Consider the following 17,760-nt stretch of genomic DNA (forward strand, 5'->3'; position numbering starts at 1 on the left):
CCTACAAAGAGGCTCACTCACCAAACCGGAGCCTCAGGATACGGCTATGTTGGGAGGAGGGAACAGTACTTCTCTGGTTAAGCGCTGTTCTCCTGTGCAGCTTGCTGCTGATGTGTGACCCGGACCCCACTTCTCTGGATAAGTGGAGACAGGTTCATGAGGCTAAGAGAACTAAGTCCCAAGAAAGAAGATTTAAAAAAATAAATAAAGTAATATAACTGAGCAGGAGCTCAGTCAGCACTAACCGGCTCCCTAGTCACAAATTCAAAACTGGGGGATGACGGGGGAAGAGCCTGTTTCACTTCTTAGATTATTTAAAGTGCCAGCTCCCTGTTAGCCACCATCATCACCCCCCATAGTCTTGAAGTTGTGCCAGTGTCCCCTAGTGGCTGACAGAATAAAAATAAGTCAATAATCTGGTTAAATCAAGGTCAGTTTCTTCCTTCTGAATTCACCAAAATAATGTCAATGCAGTGAAGGTCAATATCATTAACGTTAAATACACATTTCTGGTAGATTAAATAAAATAATATTACTGTAAAATAACAAACTAAGAGGTGAATTCAATTAGCTGCGCTAAATTACTGCAGCTAATTGTCTGCCGTGGGCTAATTCAAATAGTCCTGACAGCCGGTAGCTTTGTGGATGTCCTTTCTTCTGCCGAAGGCAGGAGAAATGAAAAACCCCGAAAACTAACCCGTTTTCGCAGGAGCAAAAACACATGGATACGGGAACTTGTTCTGTATCCAAGTGTTTTTCGCATGAAAATGGGTTTATGCACTTGTGAAAAAAAGAGGCTGGAATTGAATAGCCCGATGCCACCGGTAAAGTTTCAGGTTTTTTTGCGGGTGTGCTTACTGCATGTAATTGTATTTCACCCGAACACATTTCAGAGTATTCAAAAGAATAAGTATTACAATCTTCAGAAAAGTCTGTAGAACACACAACTTCACAATAATCTGCTTTCTACGAAGAGGAGAAACCAAAAAGTGGACATTATAGTAACTTGCTCCTGAAAAATATATTGTGTACCTGATAGCTTTCTGCACCTTGGACAAGGTCCTTAGTGGAAGACATCAGCTGGTCCTTTTCTGCTTTTACCCGCTCCAATTCCTCTCTCACTGACTGAACCTGATCAGAAAACAGCAATGACAATTAATGAAACAATAGGGCAATTGGGGGTTATTCAGGTTTGTTAGCAAACCAAAACAAGGTAGCAATTGGGCAAAATGTATCACGTGGGAGATTTAGATTTGGGTGGGTTATAGTTTCTGTGCTGGGTAAATACTGGCTGCTTTATTTTTACACTGCAATTTAGATTTCAGTTTGGAAACACCCAACCCAATTCTAACTCTCTCTGCACATGTTACATCTGCCCAACCTGCAGTGCACATGGTTTTGCCCAATTGCTAACTTGAGGATTGATCAGAAATGTTTCTAGCATTTTATGGAAGGGGTATAAGGCTTGCATAGAAATACCCTGCTTCAATGAGCCAGGCAATTTGACTACACAACCTTCACTCTCGGGCCAATCTGACTTAGTACCAAAGCTTTTATAGCAGTCTCATCTGAAAAGCCACCTCCCAGTCACCGCCAGGAACATTTCTCTGTGTGTGAGTCTCAAAAGTGGGCAACCGCCACTCTGTACAAACACGATCAGGATATATGCGCGCTGCGACTTTAATGCATGAGCAGTAAAATAAATTGCACAACTATGTCCAACTCAGAATCAGGCTCAATAAATTTCACTAGCAAATATAGATCAACGCAGAAAAGAATCCTACAAAGCAACATAAATGTTTTACATTTACTAGAGTACTAGAGTCCAATTTTATAAATTTCTGGTGACTCATTGCAAATAATTTCCAATCTGTACTTTGAATTATATTACGTTTGCCTTTAAAAAAAATTGCAGCTTTAAATCTACAGGCTAAATTGCTGACATCTCGCAACTGCTTACAACAGACAGGCTATTACATACACCTCATGTTGGGATTCCATAAAATATTAAGGAGATCCAATTAAAGCTGCCTATAGGCATTAACTGAAATTTATGCACAAACAAACTGATGAAGAATGACTGACCAAAGAGGTTATATCAAAATCTGATCACACTAAGAATGTGACCAAACTTAATTTATAAGACCATTTTTTCTTTTAGAAGAGAATGCAATTTAATATAATTAAACCCAATGCTTATGTTTTAGAATCAAAGGCAAGATTCACTTTATATACAAATCCTAAAGGAATTCATTCATATTTCTGTGTAGTGCTACAGATGAATTTATGAACTTGCCACATTACGGGGGATATTCAAGTAGCTGCGAGTTTTGAACCTGTAACTGAATCTCCCCCTAGAATGTGCAACACAGTGCAAATAATTGAATGGTTGATGCATATACATTTTTGTTTATGGACTTCTATTAACCACAATGATTCACAGAGGGGTAGATCAAGAGAGATGTGGGCCTATGTTCAGCCTCCGCATGCTGCCCCAGTATGCCCCCCAATTGCCAGTGAATTCCCCAGTAGACTCTGGGTGCCATTTTCTAAGTTATTTCTGTAGTACGCATGCGCAGATCTCGAGAAACATGGTGTCTTCCCCCTATGTTCCTGGTGATATCTGCGCCGCTGGTGGTGATTTAAGTATTGTGAATGATTGCAGGGCATGCGATGTGGGCCAACCTGTTGTACCGCACAGTCTGCACCCGTCATAGATACGCCCATTGATTTACACATACCACAGTTATACATGCTGCCATAATAAGAGCAAAATAAGGGCATTTTAAAGAAAGTTTTACCTGCTTTTTATTAGCATCCAATTCTTTCTTTGCTTTAACAGCAACTCCTTTAATCTTGTTACTTTTTTCTTCTTTTTCCTTACATTCTCTTTCTAGGTTTTCTGTTGTGGAAAAATAAGAACATAAACTGCTAATCTATTAAACATGAGAAACACAACTTAAGTATCCTGTTCAAATAAAAAAAAACAACCAAAAAACGGGATATTGGTACTTACCGGTTAATCCATTTCTCCAATTCCACAGGGGACACTGGAGGATCTTTACGGTGGGGTATAGATGGTGGTCCAGTGGGATCCTGGCACTTTAATATGTTTAGAATTGTGACTGGCTCCTCCCCTCTATGCCCCCCCTACAGACCAGTTTGAAAACTGAGCCAGAGAGATGGCTCGACATACTCGAAGGAGGTGAAAACACAGAACAGTAAAAATAAGATTTTAAACCTACCGGTAAATCTATTTCTCCTAGTCCGTAGAGGATGCTGGGGACTCCGTAAGGATCATGGGGTATAGACGGGCTCCGCAGGAGATAGGGCACCTAAAAAGAACTTTGACTATGGGTGTGCACTGGCTCCTCCCTCTATGCCCCTCCTCCAGACCTCAGTTAGAGAACTGTGCACAGAGGAGATGGACAATACAAGGCAGGATTTAGAAATCCAAGGGCAAGATTCATACCAGCCCACACCAATCATACCATGTAACCTGGATCATACATAACCAGTTTACCGTATGAACAACAACAGTAACGGTCCAAGACCGAATTCAACTGTAACATAACCCTTCTGTAAGCAACAACTATATACAAGTCTTGCAGAATTTCCGCACTGGGACGGGCGCCCAGCATCCTCTACGGACTAGGAGAAATAGATTTACCGGTAGGTTTAAAATCTTATTTTCTCTAACGTCCTAGAGGATGCTGGGGACTCCGTAAGGACCATGGGGTTTATACCAAAGCATCCAATCGGGCGGGAGAGTGCGTATGACTCTGCAGCACCGACTGAGCAAACGCTAGGTCCTCATCAGCCAGGGTATCAAACTTGTAAAATTTAGCAAAAGTGTTTGACCCCGACCAAGTCGCCGCTCGGCAAAGTTGTAATGCCGAGACGCCTCGGGCAGCCGCCCAAGAAGAGCCCACCTTCCTAGTGGAATGGGCCTTAACTGATTTAGGCAGCGGCAACCCAGCCGCAGAATGAGCCTGCTGAATTGTGTTACAGATCCAGCGAGCAATAGTTGTTGGAAGCATACAGGATAAACAAAGATTCTGTTTTCCTGACCTTAGCCATTCTGGCTACACAAACCTTCAAAGCCTTGACCACATCCAATGACTCGGAATCCTCCAAGTCAGTAGTAGCCACAGGCACCACAATAGGTTGGTTTATATGAAAGGATGAAACCACTTTCGGCAGAAATTGTGGGCGGGTCCGCAATTCTGCTCTATCCTCATGGAAAACCAGATAAGATCTTTGATGTGACAAAGCCGCCAATTCTGACACACGCCTAGCCGAAGCCAAGGCTAATAGCATGACCACCTTCCACATGAGATATTTCAACTCCACCGTTTTGAGTGGTTCAAACCAGTGGGATTTCAGGAAACTCAACACCACGTTAAGGTCCCAAGGTGCCACTGGAGGCACAAAAGGGGGCTGAATATGCAGCACTCCCTTTACAAACGTCTGAACTTCAGGCAGAGAAGCCAGTTCTTTTTGAAAGAAAATGGATAAGGCCGAAATCTGAACCTTAATGGAACCCAATTTAAGGCCCAAATTCACTCCCAACTGTAGGAAGTGAAGGAAACGGCCCAGCTGGAATTCCTCCGTAGGGGCATTCCTGGCCTCACACCAAGCCACATATTTTCGCCATATATGGTGATAATGTTGAGCCGTCACATCCTTCCTAGCCTTTATCAGCGTAGGAATAACTTCATCCGGAATGCCTTTTTCTGCTAGGATCCGGCGTTCAACCGCCATGCCGTCAAACGCACCCGCGGTAAGTCTTGGAACAGACAGGGCCCCTGTTGCAACAAGTTCTGTCTTAGAGGCAGAGGCCACGGGTCCTCTGTGAGCATTTCTTGCAGTTCTGGATACCAAGTCCTTCTTGGCCAATCCGGAACAATGAGTATTGTTCTCACTCCTCTTTTTCTTATGATTCTCAGCACCTTGGGTATGAGAGGAAGAGGAGGGAATACATAGACCGACTGGAACACCCACGGTGTCACCAGTGCGTCCACAGCTATCGCCTGAGGATCTCTTGACCTGGCGCAATACCTCTGTAGCTTTTTGTTGAGGCGGGATGCCATCATGTCCACCTGTGGCAGTTCCCACCGACTTGCAATCTGCGTGAAGACTTCTTGATGAAGTCCCCACTCTCCCGGGTGGAGGTCGTGCCTGCTGAGGAAGTCTGCTTCCCAGTTGTTCACTCCCGGAATGAACACTGCTGACAGTGCGCTTACGTGATTCTCCGCCCAGCGAAGAATTCTGGTGGCTTCTACCATCGCCACCCTGCTCCTTGTGCCGCCTTGGCGGTTTACATGAGCCACTGCGGTGATGTTGTCTGACTGAATCAGAACCGGTTGGTCGCGAAGCAGGGACTCCGCTTGACGTAGGGCGTTGTATATGGCCCTTAGTTCCAGGATGTTGATGTGAAGGCAAGTCTCCTGACTTGACCACAGCCCCTGGAAATTTCTTCCCTGTGTGACTGCCCGCCACCCTCGGAGGCTTGCATCCAGGACCCAGTCCTGAATGCCGAATCTGCAACCTTCGAGAAGGTGAGCACTCTGCAGCCACCACAGAAGAGACACCCTGGCCCTGGGGGATAGGGTGATTAACCGATGCATCTGAAGATGTGATCCGGACCACTTATCCAACAGATCCCATTGAAAGGTCCTCGCATGGAACCTGCCGCCGAAGGGAATGGCCTCGTATGATGCCACCATCTTTCCCAGGACTTGCGTGCAGTGATGCACCGACACCTGTTTTGGTTTTAATAGGTCTCTGACCAGTGTAATGAGCTCCTGAGCCTTCTCCATCGGGAGATAAACCCTCTTCTGGTCTGTGTCCAGAATCATGCCCAGGAAAGGCAGACGAGTCGTAGGGATCAACTGCGACTTTGGAATATTTAGAATCCATCTGTGTTGTTGTAACACTTCCAGAGAGCGTGCTATGCTGATCAGCAACTGCTCCCTTGACCTCGCTTTTATGAGATCGTCCAAGTATGGGATAATTGTGACCCCTTGCTTCCGCAGGAGTACCATCATTTCCGCCATTACCTTGGTAAATATTCTCGGTGCCGTGGAGAGACCAAACGGCAACGTCTGGAATTGGTAATGACAATCCTGTACCACAAATCTGAGGTACGCCTGATGAGGTGGATAAATGGGGACATGAAGATATGCATCCTTTATGTCCAGAGACACCATAAAATCCCCCCCTTCCAGGCTTGCGATGACCGCTCTGAGCGATTCCATCTTGAACTTGAACCTTTTCAGGTATATGTTCAGGGATTTTAAATTCAATATGGGTCTGACCGAACCGTCCGGTTTCGGTACCACAAACATGGTCGAATAATAACCCTTCCCTTGTTGAAGGAGGGGAACCTTGACCACCACCTGTTGAAGATACAATTTGTGAATTGCAGCTAAACACTATATCCCTCTCCAAAGGGGAAGCTGGCAGGGCCGATTTGAGGTAACGGTGAAGGGGCATCTCTTCGAATTCCAGCTTGTATCCCTGAGACACCATCTCTATTGCCCAGGGATCCAACTGGGAGTGCACCCACTTGTGGCTGAAATTTCGGAGACGCGCCCCCACCGGGCCTAGCTCCGCCTGTGGAGCCCCAGCGTCATGCGGTGGATTTAGTGGAAGCCGGGGAGGACTTCTGTTCCTGGGAACTAGCTGCATTGTGCAGCTTCCATCCTCTGCCAAGAAAGGACGCACCTCGGACTTTCTTGCCTTTTTGTGATCGAAAGGACTGCATTTGGTAATACGGTGCTTTCTTAGGTTGTGAGGAAACATATGGCAAAAAATTTGACTTTCCAGCAGTAGCTGTGGAGACCAGGTCCGAGAGACCCTCCCCAAACAATTGCTCACCCTTGTAAGGTAAAACCTCCATGTGCCTTTTTGAGTCGGCATCACCTGTCCATTGTCGAGTCCACAGGACCCTTCTGGCAGAAATCGACATAGCATTTATCCTAGAGCCCAGTAGACTAATGTCTCTTTGAGCATCTCTCATATATAGGACAGCGTCTTTTATACTATTAATATAGTATCCTTGCCTAAGGTATCAAGTTCCTCAGATAAGGTATCCGTCCATGCTGCTACAGCACTACACACCAAGGCCGACGCAATTGCCAGCCTTAGTAAGTTACCTGAATGTGTATAAATGGACTTCAGGGTACCCTCTTGCTTTCTATCCACAGCATCTTTTAGGGTGGCCGTATCCTGTGACGGCAGGGCTACCCTCTTTGATAAGCGTGTTAAAGCTTTGTCCACCCTAGGGGAGGATTTCCAGCGTAACCTGTCCGTTAGCGGGAAAGGATACGCCATAAGCATCCGTTTAGAAATCTGCAGTTTTTTATCTGGAGATTCCAAAGCCTTTTCACATAACTCATTTAGCTCGTGTGAAGGGGGAAAGGTAACCACCTGCCTTTTTTCCCCATACATATGAACCCTCTTGTCAGGGACTGGGGTTTCCTCAGTGATGTGCAACACATCCTTAATTGCTATAATCATATAACGGATGGATTTAGCCAATTTAGGCTGTAACTTTGCATCATCGTAATCGACACTGGAGTCAGAATCCATATCGGTATCAGTGTCAACAATTTGGGATAGTGGGCGCTTCTGAGACCCTGACGGCCTCTGCGACATAGGATCAGGCACGGGTTGAGACCCTGACTGTCCTAAGGCTTCAGCTTTATCTAACCTTTTATGCAAGGAATCAACAATATCATTTAAAACCTTCCACATATCCATCCAATCAGGTGTCGGCGCCGTCGGCGGAGACACCACATTCATTTGCTCCCGCTCTGTTTCCACATAGCCTTCCTCGTCAAACATGTCGACACAAGCGTACCGACACACCACACACACAGGGGATGCTCTTTTTTAAGACAGTTCCCCCACAAGGCCCTTTGGAGAGACAGAGAGAGAGTATGCCAGCACACACCCCAGCGCTATATAACCCAAGAATCACACAGTAACTTAGTGTTAACCCAGTAGCCGCTGTAATAATGATTTTTGTGCCTAATTATGTGCCCCCACCTCTCTTTTTTACCCTCTTCTACCATGTATCTGCAGGGGAGAGCCTGGGGAGCTTCCTCTCAGCGGAGCTGTGGAGAAAAAATGGCGCTGGTGAGTGCTGAGGAAGAAGCCCCGCCCCCTCAGCGGTGGGCTTCTGTCCCGCGCTTATGTACAATATTATGGCGGGGGCTCATACATATATACAGTGCCCAACTGTATATATGTCAAACTTTTGCCAAGAGGTCCTAATTGCTGCCCAGGGCACCCCCCCCCCCCTGCACCCTTACAGTGACTGGAGTATGTGGGTGTAGTGTGGGAGCAATGGCGCACAGCTGCAGTGCTGTGCGCTACCTCAGTGAAGACTGGAGCCTTCTGCCGCCGATTTCGAAGTCTTCTTGCTTCTTTCACCCGGCTTCTGTCTTCCGGCTCTGCGAGGGGGACTGCGGCGCGGCTCCGGGATCGGACGACGAGGGTGAGATCCTGTGTACAATCCCTCTGGAGCTAATGGTGTCCAGTAGCCTAAGAAGCAGGACCTATCTGCAGAAAGTAGGGCTGCTTCTCTCCCCTCAGTCCCACGATGCAGGGAGTCTGTTGCCAGCAGAGCTCACTGAAAATAAAAAAACCTAACAAAATACTTTCTTACAGCAAGCTCAGGAGAGCTCACTGAACAGCACCCAGCTCGTCCGGGCACAGATTCAAACTGAGGTCTGGAGGAGGGACATAGAGGGAGGAGCCAGAGCACACCAGAATCTAAATTCTTTCTTAAAGTGCCCATGTCTCCTGCAGAGCCCGTCTATTCCCCATGGTCCTTACGGAGTCCCCAGCATCCACTAGGGCGTTAGAGAAATATTCTGCCGCAGAGTGTCCGTGATCATTCCTAGGAATTAAATCCACTGTGTCGGTTGTGAGACTTTTGTACATTTATGATCTAGCCGTGTCTTACGAGAAAAGTCTGGGCTATTCTCATGTCGTTTACCAACTTTCCTTCTGACTGGGCCTTTAGGAGTAGATCAGCCAAGTAGGGAACAACATTCACCCCTTAAGATCGTAATTGTGCCATCATCACTGCCATTACCTTTGTAAAAACTCGAGGTGCTGAAGAAAGACCGAAAGGCAAGGCTTGGAACTGAAAATTTAAATCTTTTACCGCAAACATGAAAAAACTCTGATGCAGAGGTCAAATTGGTATATGAGGTAAGCATCCTTGATGTCTATTGACACTACAAAGTCCCCCGCTTCTAGACCAGTTATAACAGAGCGCAGGGACTCCATTTTGAAATTGAATACTCTCAAAAAGGGATTGAGATCTTTTAAATTCAGGATGGGTCTCACCGAGCCGTCTGGCTTCGGTACCACGAATAGACTGGAATAAAATCCCAGTTTTTGCTGGTGGAGAGGTACTGGAACTATGACTTCTATCTCCAGGAGTCTTTGTATTGCCTGGAGAAGGGAATCTTGATGTTCCTGTAAAAAATCTCAGAAGAGGTTTAAACTGAAAAACTAGTGTGTAACCATGGATATCTCTTACCCAAGCATCTGTGCAGGTATCCAACCAAACTTGTTTTGAAATTCAGCAAACGAGCTTCCACCCTGGGATCCCCCAGGAGGGAGGGTAGCCAGTCATGTTGCGGGCTTAGTGACAGGTTTAGGGCCCTGTTGCAAGGCAGCTGTGGTTGCAGCACGACCTCGGCCTTGGTTACCTCTAAAAGAGGTGGTTCCGTCTCTGCCACGTCCTGTGAATTTTGATGGGACTTCAAAGGACTGGAAGGATGGTCCAGAATAAGTCTTCCTGGGAGTTGGAGCTGCAGAGGGAAGATAGGTTGACTTGCCTCCAGTGGCTTTGGAGATCAAGGTATCCAGTTCTTGACCAAACAGGAACTCACCATTAAACGGTATTGCCTCTACTGCCTTCTTGGATTCTGGATCTGCTTGCCATTGTCTAAGCCAGAGTGCTCGACGTGCAGATCTAGATAAAAATGGGTCTACGAGGGGGGGGATTTAAAAATTTTGCTCTACTGTCCTCTGGAAAAGGATAGGCAAGCAAAAGCCTGTAGGTAACCTGAAATTTCTTATCAGGATGCTTCCATGCTAAAACAAAATGGTTATCTATTTCAGCAGAGACAGGAAAAGTAATTGCACTCCTTTGTTTTTTTGTAAAAAAGCAAGGTTGCGGTGGAGTCAGATCAGAATACGTAATCTGTAAAACCTGACGCACTGCTCGTATGAGTGTGTCTAACCTCTCAGACTCAATCTCCGTGTCTTCCTGAATTAATTCAGTGTGAGTCCACTTCAACCTCCCCTCCTCTAAAGGAGGCAAATCTTCAGTGGCTGATTTATCAGACTGCAATACTGCTGGTAATTGTTTCTTTTTGAGACCGTTTGTGTAGAAAGAGAAGTGGGGAATTTAGACGCTCCCACAGTTTTCCTCAGCCCCTCTACTGATTTGGCTAAACTTTACGCCCAATCTGGTTTGGGTAGTGAAGCCTGGGACATGGATGCTTCTCTATCCTTATGAGAAGCAGCCAGTTCCGCGGCGAGATCAGACATGAACCCAACCAGTTGAGCTAACCAAGTAGGAGTGGGGTCCTGCATAATGGCAGTTTGCTGACTCAGAAGGTATCACAATACAAGGAACCTTCAGTTTGTTGTGTGAACTTGGCCGAGCACTTTTTACAGGCATTTAGCTTCTGTGAAGCCTTTGAAGAAGTGCCCCTACCCGTCCTTTTGTCAAAGTCAGTACCTACCACACACACACACACACACACACACACACACACACACACACACACACACACACACACACACACACACACACCCCCACACACCCCCACACACCCAGATAAGCATGAAAGTTTTGTAGAGAAGAGTAAGCATACAGGAGAGGGCCAGTCACAGCAGCCCTATAATAATAGCTACAGAACACGGCAACTACAACAGGCGTTTCTGTATGTATGTGACTAAATTTACTTCCCTTCTCTATATCCCCCGTAACTCACGCTACCAGATGTCCGTTTTGAGTGCTGAGTTATAAGATGTCCGTTGCCTCGTGGCCAGGATGCTAGCCCCGCTGCAAGTATGACGCTGTAAGCAGCCACGTGTAATGGCGCTGCAAATGCCGGGAAGGAGAAGCCGCCCAGAGCGATTCAAAAGTGCTCAGTAAGAATTTACAGTGCAGCGTTGTGCGCCTGGGGAAAGTGCCCTCTAGGAAGTGCTTGTTTCGGAGACTCTGCTAGTCAGAGCTCTGGGGTATACTCACCCTCTGCCAAGCTGACTGGCTGGGCACAGGCTCTGGGGACCTTACAGGATGTTGCATGCAGATCCTAAGGAATTACCTCCGGGACTGATGTCCCTTAGCCAGAGTCCCACAGGTAGCTCCCACGGTGCAGACAGACAGGGGCAGTATGCTGCCTCTCTGTCCTCAGTTTCTTAAAAAGAAAATCTCTGGAGAAGCCCAGAGAGAGGACCGGCTCCCTATGGCACATTTTTCAAACTGGTCTGTAAGGGGGGCATAGAGGGGAGGAGCCAGGCTCCCACTGGACCACCATCTATACCCCACAGTAAAGATCCTCCAGTGTCCCCTAGTGGATGAAGGAGAAAATAAATATAGTGTAGGGATAGGTGCTCTCAAAATCACACAAAAAGATATGCATAACATTGTGACAACAATAAATATGTACACTAGATACTCAAATAATGGCCAAGACAAGTGGAAAGCGTGTACAGCCCTCCTACGAAAAAAAAATAAAAAAAAATCATTTATCTATCTAGGTTTTTTCTATATTATTTACATCCCATAGTAAATGGACTTCGTAAAACACCTAAGTAATAGCACAAAAACTTGTGCTAATGTTTCCTTTTTACACCAAGCTCAAAGAACCTCCAGTGATGGGTTATTCCGGAGGACCTGTATTATAAAAATAAATAAATATATACATACCTAAAAACAATTTTTTTAAATAATAATAATAATAATAATAATAATAATAATAATAATAATAATAAGTCACATCCCCCTTCATACAAAAAATGCAAACTTTTCATTCAGTGAATTTCTTAAGGAAAGACTGTATTCCTCCCACTTTAAAGTGAATAAAAAATAGGATTTTAATTACCTACCAGTAAATCCTTTTCACGTAGTGCGTAGAGGATACTGGGGTTCCATTTAGTACCATGGGGTATAGACGGGTCTACTAGGAGCCATGGGCAATTTAAGAATTTAATAGTGTGGGCTGGCTCCTCCCTCTATGCCCCTCCTACCAGACTCAGTCTACGAAACTGTGCCTGAGGAAACATACTTTGAGAGCAGGATAGATAAGGGTAGTGGTGAGATTCCGAACCAGCACACACAACAAGAGGAAAGATATGCTAACTAAACTTGGAACAGCAACAGCTGAACTAAACAACAAAACTTAACCAAGTAACAGTGCAGGAATAACGAAGCACCGGTCGGGCGCCCAGTATCCTCTACGGCAGGCATTCCCAACCACGGTCCTCAAGGCACACTAACAGTGCAGGTTTTTGTGATATCCAGGCTTCAGTGCAGGTGACTTAATTAGTAGCTCAGTTATTTTGACTTAACCATCTGTGCTGCAGCCTGGATATCACTAAAACAGGCACTGTTGGTGTGCCTTGAGGACCGTGGTTGGGAATGCCTGCTCTACGGACTACGAGAAAAGTATTTACTGGTAGGTAATTAAAATCCTATTTTCTCTTACTTCCTAGAGGACACTGGGGTTCCATTTAGTACCTTGGGGAAGTACCAAAGCTCCCAAACCGCGTGGGAGAGTGCTGAGGTTCCTTCAGAACTGACTGACCAAACTGAAGGTCCTCAGAGGCCAAGGTATCGAACTTGAAAAACTTAGCAAACGTGTTCGAACCTGACCAAGTAGCTGTTCGGCAGAGCTGTAAAGCCGAGACACCCCGGGCAGCCGCTCAAGAAGAACCCACCAACCAAGTCGAGTGGGCGTGAACGGATTTCGGAACCGGCGAGCCTGCTGTGAAATAAGCATGCTGGATAGTGAGCCTGATCCAGCATGCAATGGACTGATTAGAAGCAGGACACCCAATCTTATTGGGAATATAGAGAACAAACAGCGAGTCGGATTTCCTGTGACGAGCTGTCCTCTTTACATACGCCTTCAAAGCCCTCACAATATCCAAAGACTTTGAAGTAGCAGAGGTGTCCGTAACAGCCGGAACCACAATAGGTTGGTTGATGTGAAACGCGGACACCACCTTCGGAAGGAATTGCTGACGAGTTCTGAGTTCAGCTCTGTCCTCGTGGAAGATTAGATAGGAGCTCTTGTGATACAACGCCCCTAGCTCTGACACACATCTCGCTGAGGCCAAGGCCAACAGTGTGACAGTCTTCCACGTAAGGTACTTTACGACTACCTACTGTAACGGTTCAAACCAATCCGATTGGAGGAAATGCAGCACCAAATTGATACCCCAAGGTGCCGTAGGAGGCACAAAGGGAGGTTGGATGTGCAGAACACCTTTCAAGAATGTCTGGACCTCAAGAGAGGCCAATTGTTTCTGAAAGAAAACAGACAAAGCCAAAATCTGGACTTTTATGGAGCCCAGATGTAGGCCCACATCCACACCCGACTGCAGAAAAAGCAGGAAAAGTCCCAGATGAAATTCCACTGCAGAATATTTTCTGTTCTCACACCAAAAGACGTATTTCTTCCAAATTCGGTGGTAATGTTTAGACATTACCCCCTTCCTGGCTTGGATCATAGTCAAGATGACTTTGTCAGGGATGCCTCTCCTGGAAAGAATCAGCCGTTCAACTTCCATGCCGTCAAACGTAGCCGTGGTAAGTCTTGATAGACGAAAGGGCCCTGTTGCAGAAGATCCTCGCGAAGAGGTAGAGGCCACGGATCTTCGAGGAGCATCTCCAAGAGGTCTGCGTACCAGGCCCTTTTTGCCCAGTCCAGAGCAATGAGAATTGCCTGAACCTTTTCTCTTTTTATTCTTTTCAGAATCCTTCGGATTAGAGGAAGTGGAGGAAACACGTACACCATCTGATAGACCCATGGAGTCGTCAGAGCGTCCACTGCCTGTGGGTCTCTCGACCTGGAACAATCCCGCTTGAGCTTCTTGTTGAGACGAGAGGCCATCATGTCAATCTGTGGACATCCCCATCGAATTGTCAAGCACCTGAACACCTCCGGGTGAAGGCTCCACTCCCCCGGGTGCAGGTCGTGTCTGCTGAGGAAGTCTGCTTCGCAGTTGTCTAGTTTACCGGAATGAAGACCGCTGACAACGCCATAGCATGTTTTTCTGTCCAGAGAAGAATTCTTGACACCTCTGACATTGCTGCTCTGCTTTTTCGTTCCGCCCTGTCGGTTTATGTACGTCACTGCCGTCACATTGTCCGACTGGACCTGAATGGTCCGATCATGAAGATATGAGGCCTGCAGAAGGGCACTGTATATGGCCCTGAGTTCCAGGATGTTGACTGGAAGGACGGCTTCCTGACCTGACCATCTTCCTTGAAACTGCACCCCATGGGTGACTGCTCACCAACCTCTGAGGCTTGCGTCCGTGGTTAGCAGAATCCAATTTTGAATACTGAACAGTCAGCTTTCGAGCAGCTGAGAAGTCTGTAGCACCCACAGAAGGGAGATCCTGGCCTTTGGCGACAGATGGATCCTCTGGTGCATGTGAATATGCGATCCGGACCATTTGTCCAACAGATCGAGTTGGAAGGGTCGTGCATGAAACCTTCCGTACTGAAGAGCCTCTTAAGAGGCCACCATTTTCCCCAGAAGGCAAATGCACAGGTGCACCGAAATCCGGGTTGGCTTCAGGACATTCCGGACCATCGACTGGATTACCACTGCTTTTTCCAGCAGAAGAAAAACCTTCTGCGACTGTGTGTCCAGCATCATTCCCAGAAATGGGAGCCTCCGAGCTGGCTCTAAGTGAGATCTCAGAAGATTTAGAATCCAGCCGTGATCCCTGAGTAGTTTAGTTGTGAGGCCAATGCTGTTCAACAACCTCTCCCTGGTACGGAATTATGTTCACTCCCTGCCTGCGAAGAAGAAACATCATCTCTACCATCAGCTTGCTGAACACCATCGGTGCCGTGGAGAGACCAAAAGGTAGGGCCTGGAACTGGCAGTGACAGTCCTGTACTGAAAACCGTAGATAAGCCTGTTGAGGCGGCCAGATCGGAATGTGAAGGTATGCATCCTTGATGTCCAGAGATACTAGGAATTCCCCTTCCTCCAAACCAGAGATCACCGCTCTCAGAGACTCCATCTTGAAATTGAACACCCGTAAGTACGGGTTCAATGATTTTAGATTCAGAATCGGCCTTACTGAACCGTCCGGTTTCGGTACCACAAACAAGTTGGAATAAAATCCCTTCTTTTAGAGATGAGGTGGAACTGGAACAATTACCTGCGTTTGTATCAGTTTTTGAATGGCATCCTGTAAGGTTATATTTGCCTCCTGCGAAACTGGTAAGCCTGATTTGAAGAATCTGTGAGGTGGGAATTCCTGAAACTCCAGTCTGTAACCCTGGGAAATAAGATCTATTACCCTGGGATCCTGGTATAATATCGTCCAGATGTGACTGAAATTTTTTAGTCAGGCTCCCACCTGCCAGTCTTCCAGGCATCGCGGTTCACCGTCATGCTGAAGGCTTTGGGGAAGCAAGCAGAGCTGGAGCTCTGTTCCCGAGAACCAGCAGTTGCTGGTTTCCGTGGTTTACCTCTAGTGCCTATGGTGGCTGTAGAAGATCCTCTGGCTTTGCCCTTAAACTTGGCAGTCCGAAAGGACTGTAGAGTAGGTCCTGAGTAGGTCTTCCTGGTTGGGGGAGCTGCAGAAGGAAAATATGTGGAGTTACCCGCAGTAGCTTTGGAGATCCATTTGTCTAGTTCGTCTCCAAATAAGGCCTCTCCTGTGAAGGGTAGGCCTTCCACGCCTTTACTGGAGTCCGAGTCCGAAGTCCACTGGCGTAACCATAAGCCCCTGCGTGCTGACACTGCCATAGCCGTGGCGTGTGCATAAAGCAAACCCACTTCTTTTATGGCTTCCACCATAAAGTTCGCAGAGTCCTGTATATGTTGCAGCAGTAAAACAATCTCACCCCTAGGTGAGGAATCCAACCTCTCAATTAGGTTACCTGACCATCTAGCAATGGATTTAGTAATCCACGCACAGGCTATAGTGGGTCTCTGGGCCACCCCAGCAGCTGTGTACAAGGATTTGAGTGTAGTCTCAATTTTACGATCAGCCGTGTCTTTCAGGGAGGCTGCACCAGGGACAAGTACTATTTTCCGTGACAACCTGGACACTGATGCATCCACTATCGGTGGATTTTCCTATTTTTTCCTATCCTCAGGAGGAAAAGGAAAAGATGAGAGCAACCTTTTAGGGATTTGAAATTTCTTATCAGGATTAACCCACGGTTCTTCGAACAGGGTATTCAATTCCTTTGACACAGGAAAAGTGACTGAGGATTTCTTCTTTACATTAAAATAAGAATTTACTCACCGGTAATTCTATTTCTCGTAGTCCGTAGTGGATGCTGGGAACTCCGTAAGGACCATGGGGAATAGACGGGCTCCGCAGGAGACTGGGCACTCTAAGAAAGAATAAGGACTACTGGTGTGCACTGGCTCCTCCATCTATGCCCCTCCTCCAGACCTCAGTTAGGGAAACTGTGCCCGGAAGAGCTGACACAATAAGGAAAGGATTTGGAATCCCGGGTAAGACTCATACCAGCCACACCAATCACACCGTACAACTCGTGATACTATACCCAGTTAACAGTATGAATAATAACTGAGCCTCACGAACAGATGGCTCATAACAATAACCCTTTAGTTAGGCAATAACTATATACAAGTATTGCAGACAATCCGCACTTGGGATGGGCGCCCAGCATCCACTACGGACTACGAGAAATAGAATTACCGGTGAGTAAATTCTTATTTTCTCTGACGTCCTAGTGGATGCTGGGAACTCCGTAAGGACCATGGGGATTATACCAAAGCTCCCAAACGGGCGGAAGAGTGCGGATGACTCTGCAGCACCGAATGAGCAAACTCAAGGTCCTCCTCAGCCAGGGTATCAAACTTGTAGACTTTTGCAAACGTTTTTGATCCCGACCAGGTAGCAGCTCGGCAAAGTTGTAAAGCCGAGACCCCTCGAGCAGCCGCCCAAGAAGAGCCCATCTTCCTCGTGGAATGGGCCTTGACTGATTTAGGATGCGGCAGTCCAGCCGCAGAATGTGCAAGTTGAATCGTGGAGCAGATCCAGCGAGCAATAGTCTGCTTAGAAGCAGGAGCACCCAGCTTGTTGGGTGCATGCAGGATAAACAGCGAGTCAGTCTTTCTGACTCTAGCCGTCCTGGAAACATAGATTTTCAGGGCCCGGACTACGTCCAGCAACTTGGAGGCCTCCAAGTCCCGAGTAGCCGCAGGCACCACAATAGGTTGGTTCAAATGAAACGCTGATACCATCTTAGGGAGGAATTGGGGACGCGTCCTCAATTCTGCTCTATCCATATGGAAGATCAGATAGGGGCTTTTACAGGACAAAGCCGCCAATTCTGACACCCGCCTAGCCGAAGCCAAGGCCAAAAGCATGACCACTTTCCACGTGAGATATTTTAATTCCACGGTCTGAAGTGGCTCAAACCAATGTGATTTTAGGAAATCCAACACAACGTTGAGATCCCAAGGTGCCACTGGGGGCACAAAAGGG

General features: G+C 46.8%; 1 protein-coding gene across 2 annotated transcripts in view; it reads right to left on the reverse strand.

Moving 5' to 3' along the window:
• GCC2 (GRIP and coiled-coil domain containing 2) overlaps nucleotides 1-17,760 on the reverse strand; it is a 244,476-nt gene that overhangs the window by 152,270 nt on the left and 74,446 nt on the right. For both annotated transcript variants that reach the window (XM_063953814.1, XM_063953812.1), the window contains exons 8-9: nucleotides 2,802-2,902; nucleotides 1,033-1,131 (exon numbers count right to left, since the gene is read on the reverse strand). In XM_063953814.1, the coding sequence (XP_063809884.1) occupies nucleotides 1,033-1,131; nucleotides 2,802-2,902 (200 nt within the window). The remainder of the gene's footprint in view (nucleotides 1-1,032; nucleotides 1,132-2,801; nucleotides 2,903-17,760) is intronic.

The sequence above is a fragment of the Pseudophryne corroboree genome, chromosome 2, assembly GCF_028390025.1.
Source record: "Pseudophryne corroboree isolate aPseCor3 chromosome 2, aPseCor3.hap2, whole genome shotgun sequence".
NCBI lineage: Eukaryota > Metazoa > Chordata > Amphibia > Anura > Myobatrachidae > Pseudophryne > Pseudophryne corroboree.